At 30.3% G+C, this 12373-nt stretch overlaps 1 protein-coding gene across 1 annotated transcript; it reads left to right on the top strand.

Annotated features, from left to right (window-relative positions):
* The first annotated feature begins 1652 nt into the window (after nt 1-1652).
* LOC111035893 lies at nt 1653-11429 on the top strand. The gene is made up of 6 exons (XM_022317716.1): nt 1653-1689; nt 1821-2080; nt 3766-4067; nt 5550-5699; nt 9663-9792; nt 11205-11429. Exons 1-6 carry the CDS (start codon nt 1653-1655, stop codon nt 11427-11429), a joined length of 1104 nt encoding a protein of 367 aa, XP_022173408.1.
* The last annotated feature ends 944 nt before the right edge of the window (nt 11430-12373 follow it).

Raw genomic sequence — 12373 nt, 5'->3', positions numbered from 1 at the left:
GTATATCATGCAGTTGGTTCACTTTTACCAAACACGTATGAAGAACCAACATTTTTACAAATTTATTTCATGAGAAATGGAGAATTATGATTACTTATATGTCTTCACGCCAATGGGGAAGTTTTATATGATTTACAAGAACTTTTGCACAGCGTCAATCCATATGTACAAAGTTTCAAATATGTTATTGAAACATTACCACTGAACGCTTCTGACTTCAAAGTGATCATTCGAGCTGATCAAAAACCATCAAACGAGCACAGAGGCCGTTTCATAATCGGATGGAGTGGCAATACTAATTGTTTGCCAAGAATTTACTAAAAGAGACATTTTACTTCAAGTAAAAGACGATATCCTCCAGCGTGACAATGAAACACATGAGGCATATGATTCTCTCCAATACCCATCGATGTCTTGTAGAGAAGATTGATATTGTATCAACGTTCCACAAGTCAATCCAACTACACGGGAGATTTTCCAGGTAAAAACTGTTTCTGCAGTGAATTGTTACGCATACAGACTAATGAGTAGAAGTAATTCTAGTTAGATAAAATATTGTTCTCAACTTAATCAATACTGAGTAAACATGTATACAAACATTGAAACTGAGCGGCTTAACTTTATCAGAGCAAGTCAAAGTAAATTGAGGGCTGACAACTACTTTGATTTTCATGATGCTATTCAGTCAGATAGAGATCCAACGGATATTTGTCAAAAAGAGATTTTGCCATCCTCCTTCACCGGTGGTCCTCGGTATAAGCAACAACGCAAGCAAGATGATAGATGGTAGAGCAGATCTATTTATTACAATGACCTGCAATCAAGTGTTACAAGGAATATGCTTCATGGGCCACGTGGACAGCTTAACATACGTTTGCCATGCATGAAGGATGGAAAGTGTACAAAACAATTTCCTAAATCATTCATCGATGAAACAGGAGATGATGGCTAACCCAAATTTTGCCGTTGATCTCCTGAAAGTGGTTTTGAGACTTTTTAGCGCTAAGTTTCCAAAGACATTCCATCACTCCATAATCAATGGGTTGTCCTATACAGCCGTTTATTGTGGCGTGCCTTTGGTTGCCATATCAATGTGGAAATCTTCAATTCGATGAAATCTATCTACTATGTTTATTACTAAATTAACAAAGGCTCCGAACAAGTTTTATCTTCTATTGATTCACGAGATGAAATCACAACTTATTAAAGTGGCAGATATATTATTTCATCTGAAGATGCATGGAGAATTTTTGGGTCTCCTATAGATGAACGCTCTCTAACAATAGTTCAATTAGTTGTTCACTTAAAAAATGGTCCACGTATTTATGTAAATAAACCGGAAAATATCCCTGAAAAATCAAAAATATAAAAAATGTAATTTTCGAACTATCTGGACTGTCTGGACAACATTTCTTTCTTGGTGCAATTGTTGTAAAGGGCAAGACGATTGTAATTAACTTTTGCTTTCAAAATTAAGAATGTAATGGAACATAGCCTTGCAGTACCATCGTATTTCAGAATTTGCCTATCGACATTTATATTTCCGCTGGACCTTCAATCAAGAGAAAGTCCGTTATGTAATATAAAAAAGCAGAGTTCATTGGCAAAAGTCCTGAAAGAAGCCATGTCTTATAATATGGTATGAAGTAACTATGGCAAATAAAGCTGGAAGGAAGGTCTTGATCGCACGTTCATAGATCTCAGAGACGACCAATGTCCAATGGGCGATATCATAGTATCGACTTCAGGAAAATATTATCTGTAGTACCAAGGATACGAAAAGCGATGAAGTTAATTCTTGCCTTATCATATTTTAACAGAGGAGGGGATTGTTGAAAGTGTGACCGCTGCAGAAAGCTCTGAAACGGATGAATATGATCAGGATGAAGCAGACGATAATGTATACCCTAAGCCAAAACTTGGCGAAATTAAAGATCATCTAAACATTGTCATTAAATACGTAGAAGATAAATACAATGAAAACGTATCTGCGCATTATGAAAATTTAAGGCATCTTCGTGAGGTTAAAGAAATCAATGTGAAAGAAAGACAACCAAAGATTAGCAGGTTTGTTAAACCAGTAAGCGTGACAAGTGTCAATAATGAATGTGAGCCTTAATATGTACTATATTAAGTGTGTAATGATTATAATACAATTATGTTTCATGTATTTTTAGGTTTAATATTGTTAGACATACATATGTATTTATATTTAGTTTGAAACTTGCATAATAAATTAATATCCAATACATTTTTTTTAAATTTATAATTTATGATTTTTGATTACTTTGTTTAATCCGGACTTTCAATAATTCAGACAACCTAGAGCCAGTGTCGGCCTGGGCTATGAAAGGCCTATGAAGGCAGGGTTTTTTTTAGGGCCTCAATTTTTTTATCAAAATTTATCTAAGATTGGGTTGAAATTGTGAAAGTCGTGTTTTGTGATATCTTACATACATATAAAATATATACATTATACATGAATATTTTTGTAGCATATTAATTAATGTATTATTGTTAAATGCAAACTATAATTTGACTTCATATGTACACAACATATTATAGAAAATATATATTTAAAATTAAACTATTATTTTATTATTATAACAAATGTGTGCATAATATTTCTTTTAACTAAAAAATAAATGAATTTTATACAAGTTTGAATTACATACTCTTTATTAGGTATTAAAATTTACTTATTCTTTTTTAATAAAATTACCTTAAATTCACTGATACACTATTTAAATAATTATATTCTACTAATTAACAGACTTGGTTAATTTTAAAACAACAACAAATAAATGATTTAACACATTATATTATTATTCTAATAGTATTAATTTTTTTTATTCATAACGTAAGTAATCTTTTTAATGCATTAGATGAACCAGCAATGCAATTAATAAAATGTTCTTTATCAATCTCTATATCTTTCTCGACATTCATTAGCATTAATGGAGTTAGATGTTCTTGACTTATAGTAGATCTTAATTTTGATTTAACTAACTTAAGTTTAGAAAAAACTCTTTCACACGTTACCTGAGTTGATGGAAGAAGTAGTACATATTTATACAAAATAAATAAATTATTAAAAGTATTGGAATTAAATGCAAGTTCTCTAATTGTAATATAAGCACATGCAATGCATCTATTACATTTGTTACAGTCAATTGGTAAAACATTTTCTTCATCAACATCATTATATATATATTTATATGTATCTATACATCGTATTATCGTTATATTGTATGAGCGTTAACATATTATGAGAAACATGTAGACATGTAGTATCCAAAAATAGAACAAAAATAATTTACGAAAAATAATAAATACTCGTATTTTTTAAACCATTATGATGCGATAAGAGAATTTAATGTAAATGACAACAAAACACCTAGAGAATACTTGTATTTTTAAAACAAAATTATTCCAATAAACCGAAAGTATTCAAATATTCAATGTTAATAAGTTTTTATCCTTTAAACTCTTTTTGCTTATCAATTGTATATATTTGTTCTAAACTCAATTACCCTAAATTTAATCGCACATGTCTGTAATGACCTAAAGAGCCCTCAATAATACTTAGCACCCTGGGCTATTAAGTCCCCGTCCATCATTATTTGAGGTGCCCAATGCCCATGCTAGAATAAAAAAAAAAAAAGGCTGCCTCGCTGCCCTGGCCAGGCCGATACTGCCTAGAGCCCCCATATAGTCCGGATTAATGAGGTTCTACTGTACTAACAAAGACATGTTTCGAATTAGATATCAAAAGGTGGCAGTGATTTGATTTATGAGATAGATACATTTTTTCGACTCGTCGGTGACAAGATATACCAGATATACTGGAACTGTGATGAAGATGAGATGCGCGTGGGCCGTATGAAACTAATGTCTGAAGAAAATGAATCGTGTTTAGCAGAAATTAAGTCATTAAATGGAGAAATAGAAAATATGGTGATCGATCATAAAGATAAAGTTCAAGAATATGAAATTCAAAAAATTAAATTTGACGAACGAGTATTAAAATTATATCGTGAAGCCCAATTAAATAAAGTTAGGATTGAGTAAGATTTACAATTGTAAATAACTAACTGTATTACAGATTTCCACTTGCTCACTCCACTAAAAACTTATTTCTGTTCCTTAGTCCTTTTCATTTTTTAACCATACCCTGGGACCCGTCTATCACTTCTGCATGTAGCATGATTGAAAGTTTTCAAAGAAAATTAAACCGTCACGCAGCTTATAAGTTAAACTCAATTTATTTTATGACAAAACAAGAAAGTATTAGTTGTTTTCTATTATTCTTCCGGTGAAACTCACTAGTTCAAGTTTTTCGCGCCAGTGATTTTGTTTGAATTTCAAAATGAACCAAGGCTTTTAAGTTAAAAAAGTGGCTTCAAGTCGGGTGCACCACTGAAAAATCCTTATTTTGGATAACCTTAAACTTAAAAACCCTACAGTGATCACTGATCTCATAATATATCACATATTATGTCCAGAAGTGGCTCGAGTATGAATTTTATCCGGTTCCTGCTATAAACAACTACTAGGCTAATAGAAAAGAAATAAAACCGTTTATCCGGACAATTTCTCATACGACATTGTTTGGTTGGTTCATATTATCGTAGTTTCGGGAATTCGTATTTTTTCACGATTACACAATAACTTATTACTCACTTTAATGTTAATTTACTTCTCACACATCAACAAATCAATAGTGTGCATTTTACATGAAATCCCTATACACTTTCTTAAAACATGCTATGCTCTGGCTTCCTTAGATTTTCTAGTTTTTACGTTTAAAAAAAAAATTGAAAATTTGTTACAAACTTCAAATGCAAATAAAATTGCTTGAAAAATATATTTCAAAAATCTGTTGTAAGATTTTGTAGTAGAACTTATCTAGTTGATTTTTATACCAAAACCATGTGCCTACGACTAATGAGGTTTTTGAAAAATTAAAAGTATGCTTTTACGGACCATTTTTTTCGAATGTGGCGGCCTTTTAAATCTTGCATAAATACGAGAGGACAATGAACATCCCCACATAATTCTTAAATTATTTTACTATACTCCAGCCATCGTGAGAGTGTTTCTGGGCGGCGACCAAAACTAGTCTGTTGTCGCGCATTTACGACGGTGACTAGGTTGTAGAGTGAGAGAAATTTGGATATGAAACCGTAAAGCTCGGTGATTTGGATGCTCGAAGGAAAAGCTTTCTCTCAGTGGCTGTAGTATATAATTAAATGCTTATAAAATTATAATTTAATAATTTTTAATAATATTCTTCTTTAGGATATAAAATTAAAAACATAAGTTGTGGTTAAAAAAAATGTATAAATATAATTGGATAAGAAGTATGTGTGGTGTGAAAATTGTATTTAAATTATAAACACAAATCTTAAAAGATAGACTGAAAAACAAAAAAATAAATATTAAGCTTATAAAATATTAGATTTGATGCAGATTATATTTTGTTGTATATGATAAAATTATGAGTTGTCAGCCTATTGCGATTTTCATTAAATTATATTCATACACAGGAGAAAAAATAGAAATGAAATGTTAATAAACTTGATGGAACGTGAGAAGGAATTGGATGATCTTGAAAAAATAAATAAAGAAAACAAAAGGAAGTTCATCGCTTCAAAAGAAATTAATATCGTAGAAACAGAGCAGATGAAAAAAGAATTGTAAGATAATACGATTAGAGGTACAACTATTAGACTTGAAAACACAATAAACTTACAGATTTTTATTATTTAATATCTAATTTTAGTATGACATAATAGTCTTAACACTTTTCAATAGAGAATATACCGATCGGCGACCGGTTTACATCGACGGCGCGCATCCCCTATCAAGTACCAACAGTCACGAGTCACAACAATTGTCATCTCACAGTGACTGTTCGTTGTGAATCTGTATACTCCGGGTATTAATTATTCATACGATTGATATTAACAAATATTATTAAATACAATATTGTAAAACCAATTGATGTTCCAAAAAAGTATTAAGATCAATTTAAATGAATAAGTTATGTGCTGATTATTTAGAAGTCGTCCTGGTATACTAGTCAGATTGCTTCGGATGGCACCTATCGTACAAAGTCGAATCAAAATATCGATAGACATTAATAGGTAGGTATGTCAGAACATTTTTGATATGCATTGTGTTCATAGACCTCTCCTCTTGTGAGCTTGTTTGCCTCTTCCCATTGGTGAAGATATCTGAAATGCATTTCTATATTTAATACTCCCACCTACTGACCGGTTTTAGAGTGATCACGTGGTTCAAAAAGTGATTGTTCTCTTTTGAGACAGAGTATAATCGTTTCATAGTTCGCATTAAATAATCAGATGACTTTTTCAATTGAACGGTTGAGTAGAAAAAGGATAACATTCCTTAACACAACATTTTCGGAAAATTTAAAAAACTTTATTTCGTTCATTTTTATTTGAATGTTAATTGTATGTATACAGCAAATACTTGTTTTTATCTAACCCTGAAACTCCTAAAATATGAGATCGTAATATTTTTTTTTTATATATCTAAAACTTATAAAGTGCTGGAATATTATTCGTTTTCCTCTTTGTATTAATAAGATTTTAAAATAACTTTAAAACTTCATTTTATTCTTAAAAAAAGGCTTTATTCAGTACAAAAGTTTTTTTAAGTATCATCTTATTTTAGTTTAAACTTATTATACATTTTAAAAATAATTTAAGTTACCATATTAAAATAATTAATAGGTTTCTAAAATCTTAATGTTCATCATCATCACTAGTTGCTCCATTTAAATTGGGCCGGTCCAAAATTGCATCATAGAATCCTTGATATTCTTGCGGAATGTATTATCTGCCTAATTTTACTTTCATACAACCGATCTTTTCAACTTATAAATGTTGGTTTGTACGTTTATCAGCCAATTTAAAATATTCGCCAGAGTTCAAATTTAACAACTCTTCAACAACACTTTTTCTGATATATTTTCTATTGGAAACTACAAAACCTCTAAAATAATTATTTACTTGATATTTAATAGATAATACTTGAGAAATTAATTTTATATTATCAACTAAATGAGTTCTTGCTGGTCTTAAAATATGTGATTAACATAAATGTTTACGTTTGTCATCTTATACTCAATGGAAGTATGATCTTTGTATGTGATTTAAGTTTTCCATCATCCATTGTTTGTCAAACCCATATCACCAACCATTGCGATTCCATTATCCAACATTATACTCTCAATAATTTGACATTACAAATCTTGGTTTCATTGGAGTATAAACTGTAGTGATCCGACGACTACAGGTGTCGTTGAGAGGAACGGGATGAGGTGTATTTTAATTGAATTCGTAAAAATGATGTCTTGTAATATAACTTATTAATATTCAATAAAACATTTGTAATTTAAACTATTATTTGGTATTTTGCAATAGAATATTTGTTTCAGAAAATTATTCTAAGTGTTCAGAAAATATCGGTTTGACTAGAATATTATGTAAGTCCAGGTTAGAATTAACTGATCGAAATTATTTTAAGTCCAAAATAATAAAACAAAAGACTGACTATCTTGAAGGCGCTCTGGCTCATCTGGTCAAATCACATCTGAATATGGGCTGTTCGGAGCTCTCCTATATAGGCCTACCCTCTACTTCTCCTAGCCCTCTCGATACGTGTATCGTGTATGTATCGTGATGCGTGGATGGTGTGTCCTCCGGCTATCGTTCCGGAAAATACTTACTGCCCACGGTCTGATACGATTTTCATGAGTGCACATCCAGGATGTGGTGATATTTCTGAATATCTACTACGCAGTCAATATTATAAGTGTATTAATGCGCATATTAATTTATTATTTTTGTATTATTATTCTAATATTAATCATTCGTAGAGTGTATGCCCATTATTTGTACTTTAATAGGATTCCACGAAATGATTAGATCGATTCTTTATACTCTTTGTTTTCCCGGTAATATTTACGTACCACGACCGTCACGATACTTTGCTCTTCAACACGCCACCTTCCTTAAACATGTTTATTATCTGTACTTTAGCTAATAGCCTTCCGGTATGGGGATGACATGTTAATGATACTGTAACAAGGCCTAACGCGGGACGCCAGTCGATAGCAAAACATACATAATTGGCTGTTTTCTATTGCTTACTAACCCTGTATATTAATTAACTAACATCAATACATATCTAGTCATAATAATTTTGATATTTATTATTTGTATGTACATCGAGTTATAACTGTCTGAACACATTTATGGGGTTCTATAACTCAATAATTTTTTTGTCGTCAAAACAGTTTTCATTAAAAATACATAATATCCATACTAACCTAACCTAACCTAACCTAACGGTGTTTCAAAAGTCTTCATCCGATTATGAACTGATATATTTCGGCAACGGTTAATCGCAGGTTAATGACCAATGTATTAATGGAAAGATTAGATAACTAAGTTTATTTTAAGTTATCTAGTTGATAAATTTGGCACCGTAATGGTTAGGAATCGTTAGTTAGTTTCGTTATGGCGACTCCGCAACAGAAAGCAATTCATCCCTTGCCACCACTTTCCCCTGACCTCACAGTGTGTGATTTTTTTATGGGGCTACATAAAAGATAAAGTGTATGTACCACCATTACCTACAAAACCTAACCTGGAAGAGCTTAAAATCAGTACCAAAGATGCTGTTAATGCCATGACACCAGATATGATTAGCAACGTTTGGGAAGAATTTGATTACAGTGTAGATGTGTGTCGAGCGGCCGATGGGGGTCATATTGAACATTTGTAACCAAAGTAAATAAAACTTGACTATTTTAAGAATATATTTTACTTTATTTCACCCTTATATCTTCATTTTTAATCCAAATATGAATTTTTGAAATCAGATGAAGACTTTTGGAACACCGTGTATTCATACTATATTTATACTGTCCTGTTGAGTAATTTTCAAATTAATTGTAATTGTTTTTATTACTATATCTTAATTTATAATAAAATATATTGTCATATTGATATTAATGAATAAAATACAATATAATGACGTCAGACGTAACAAAAAAATGTTATTTGCCATAGTAAAAAGCTCATATTATTATGACAAATTGTATTTTTGACTGTTACTTTAACGGCCAATGAAATGATGCGAAGAACGACTATTACTTGGAACGGTGGGATACGCTAAGTACACCAAAACTCGTGTCGTTGCTGACCTATCTATTTTGTTATGCATCCGTCGTTATGCGCGAAAGTAGTATGTTCTCTTTTGAAATAATATAGATTATCTCATATACGTCAAGCAATAAATAAACCCAACACATTGAAACTCTTAATATTTAATTATTCTGTGTTTATGTCCATGGATTTTATATTTTGTAAGAACATTTTGGGAAATTGTATGAAAAAACACTATTTTTATAATTGACATTTAATAGGTACCACCTAACTAAATAATGATGTTTGATTGGCATTTATTTTTGTTAAATTGTATCGACTGTTTGATTATGATGATTGTTAATACTAAAATCGTAAACTTAAAATATTGAAACAATTTATGAATGTTGTTTTAAATATTCATCCTAACTTCATATTACTAATATGGGCCGATGTGTTATGGCTAATTGTATTTTTTAGATTTAGAAAAGAAGAATTTTTGAAGATGTTTTGTAACCGTTTCAGTAAAGATATGTTGATGCGGTACAAGAAGAAAAAAGGCCTAGAACTCTCGATTAAAGAAAAAAAGACCATGGTCGAAACGTTAAAAGTAAATTTTAAGTTTAAATTCATCTATTGTACCAGATTCCCTTTTTTGAATTTTTTTTTTTTGTTTCAACGTATGTAGTTAAGCATACTAAAAACGATCGTTAAGTCAAAATTTGGAGCTCTGATTTTCGACAAATCTTTCTTTCCTCATGTCACAGCACGTCTTTGTATATTTAGTAAATTATCATTACTGTGTGAAAACGGGCACTGATTACTCATATCATGCATATTAAGCACCAGCATACACCTTTAATTTAGTCAATAAATCAAAATACTCAAAATCAATTTATAGACGTGGAATAGCTATACGAATGACAACAGAATATGTACTTCTAGAGGTCCTATTTAAGAAAGAAAAAAAGATGTTTGAATTTCATGAACAAGATTGATTTGCTTCAGCAAAGCCCCTTTTCCATTTTTTATATTACAAAAAATATGCTCCAACCGATTCAAAGTAAACTCTTTTATCAAATCAAAAATCTCAACATTTTTTAAATCAATCCACTTGTAGTCTCTTTATTTTTGTCAGTCACTAAGGTGAATAGAATGTCACTTGATAAAAAATTGCTAGTGTTTGCATGGGCCTCAATAAGTGTAAACGGAGTTAGCTCTTTGGATACAAGTATATTATAATCTTATGTAATAAAACAGTGCACCTCTTTTGCTTTAGACAAATTGAACGCAATTAATTCTGTAGTTTTTAAAATCTTCATTTTTTCTTAATCTTAAGCAATTAATAAGTTGTGTTAATCATTAACACCACATGCTGTTATTACTGGATAATTAGTTTTTTCGACTTTATTATCAAGCACCATAGTGCTTTGTCCTAGTTGTCGTACACTATAAGCTTCTGAACTAAGTCTTGTTTTTACATGCACCTCTATTGTGTAAGTTTACCTTTTTATTAGTATTATTTGTAAGTCATTTTGATGTAATTTGCACTATTTTCAGAGTTTAGCTATGACATGATCGTCTTATTATATGCACGTTTCATTTAGTAAGAATCAGAATAAGAAGTTTTTATTGGTACATTTCTTAGGATTTTAATTTTTTAAGTAATTTTTTAGAGCACTTGGATTTTTGGGCTTTTTGAAAGTTTTTAATCCAAAATTTTGAATTGAATATTTTTACATGATTTTTATATATATTTAAGAAACTAATTTTATGATGTTAACATTTAAAAAAAAAATGAATTTATGGAAATAATTTTTTTTTTCAGATCAAAGAATCTAAAACGATTAGCTTTATTTTTAAAACTTTATTAAATCCTTTAAAATGTATGTTATTAACCTTATTCATATTAAAATCTGTAATTTTATTTACAATTAGGACGAGAGGAAATTAGTTTGCACTGGTTGAAACATTAGACTATAAATATCTAATAATAATAAAAATAATTGTTTGTGGTTTCAGGAGAATGTTACGTTAATGGCAACGCACCTTGCGGACCTCCAAGAATCTGAACGGGTTTATCTAAAACGTGAGGTGTACGACAAACTGGACGCGATACGTGAAAGAATAGCATTGCGAACAATTACTGCATTTATTATGCCTTATGTGAACCTCAAGTTTAAATCTAGAAAGAAGAAAATTAAAAGCAAAAAAACCAAAGGGTTGAATAAGAAGCCTATAAAATAATATCATAATATTTATTAATTATAGATATAGATCAATATATCTGATGTTGTCTTGACTTAATTAAATGTAATGGTAGAGAATGATTACTAGAGAAAATGTATAGTACTAATTTTTTGGTCATTGAGCTGAAGTAATTTATTTTCATGACCAGGTCTTTGTATTAATAGTGTTTCCCAACCGATGTTCCGTGGACCAGTAATTGGTGGTCCGCGGCTCCGTAGATTTTTTTCTTCGATTTCTATTAAAATTATTATTTTTTTTTTTCAATAGAGCCATAAGCGGCACTTGGTAGAAACTCATGTGGGTGCTAATATTTATGGTGATTCACAAACCTGGGGGGGGGCTAATATTTAACTACTACCATTACAAAAGTAATACAAAAAATTGTTATGTAAAACTTTATTATACGTTTCAATTAGTATAGTATATAATTGTAAATATTAGTTATAACTTACAAATGTATGAGGTACCTATTTTTATTAACATAAATAATAATAAAAAACAATTACTGTTTGTAACATTTAATTAGGTGAAAGGTGAACTATCTACTTCAGTGTCAAACGGCGGCCTTTTATTGAAGTCTCAGCATCAAATTTGTCAATTATATTGTCATAATCTATCGGATATTCTTTTTGTATATATAAGACTGCTAAACGCCGCAGAGCTGAGAAACTGCGTTCATTAGATGCAGTATTTGTAGGAATAGTTCAAAAAATCTTTAATATATTTGTATAACTTGGGAATCCAGTCCGTATATCATTAGATTTAATATAATTTATCTTTTTTGTAATTGAATCGCATTCATGATTTATAAATAATCTATTTAATATTTTGATCTCATTTGATAAATCATTTGATTCTACTTTGTAAGTATTACAAACTTCCTCTATTGACTGATTACTAGGACTTTCATTAAATAAGACATTATACATAGAATTCAATAA

The sequence above is a fragment of the Myzus persicae genome, unplaced genomic scaffold, assembly GCF_001856785.1.
Source record: "Myzus persicae strain clone G006 unplaced genomic scaffold, MPER_G0061.0, whole genome shotgun sequence".
NCBI classification, from domain to species: domain Eukaryota; kingdom Metazoa; phylum Arthropoda; class Insecta; order Hemiptera; family Aphididae; genus Myzus; species Myzus persicae.
The sequence above is the reverse complement of the archived record's forward strand: the minus strand, read 5'-3'. Positions and strand labels throughout refer to the sequence as shown.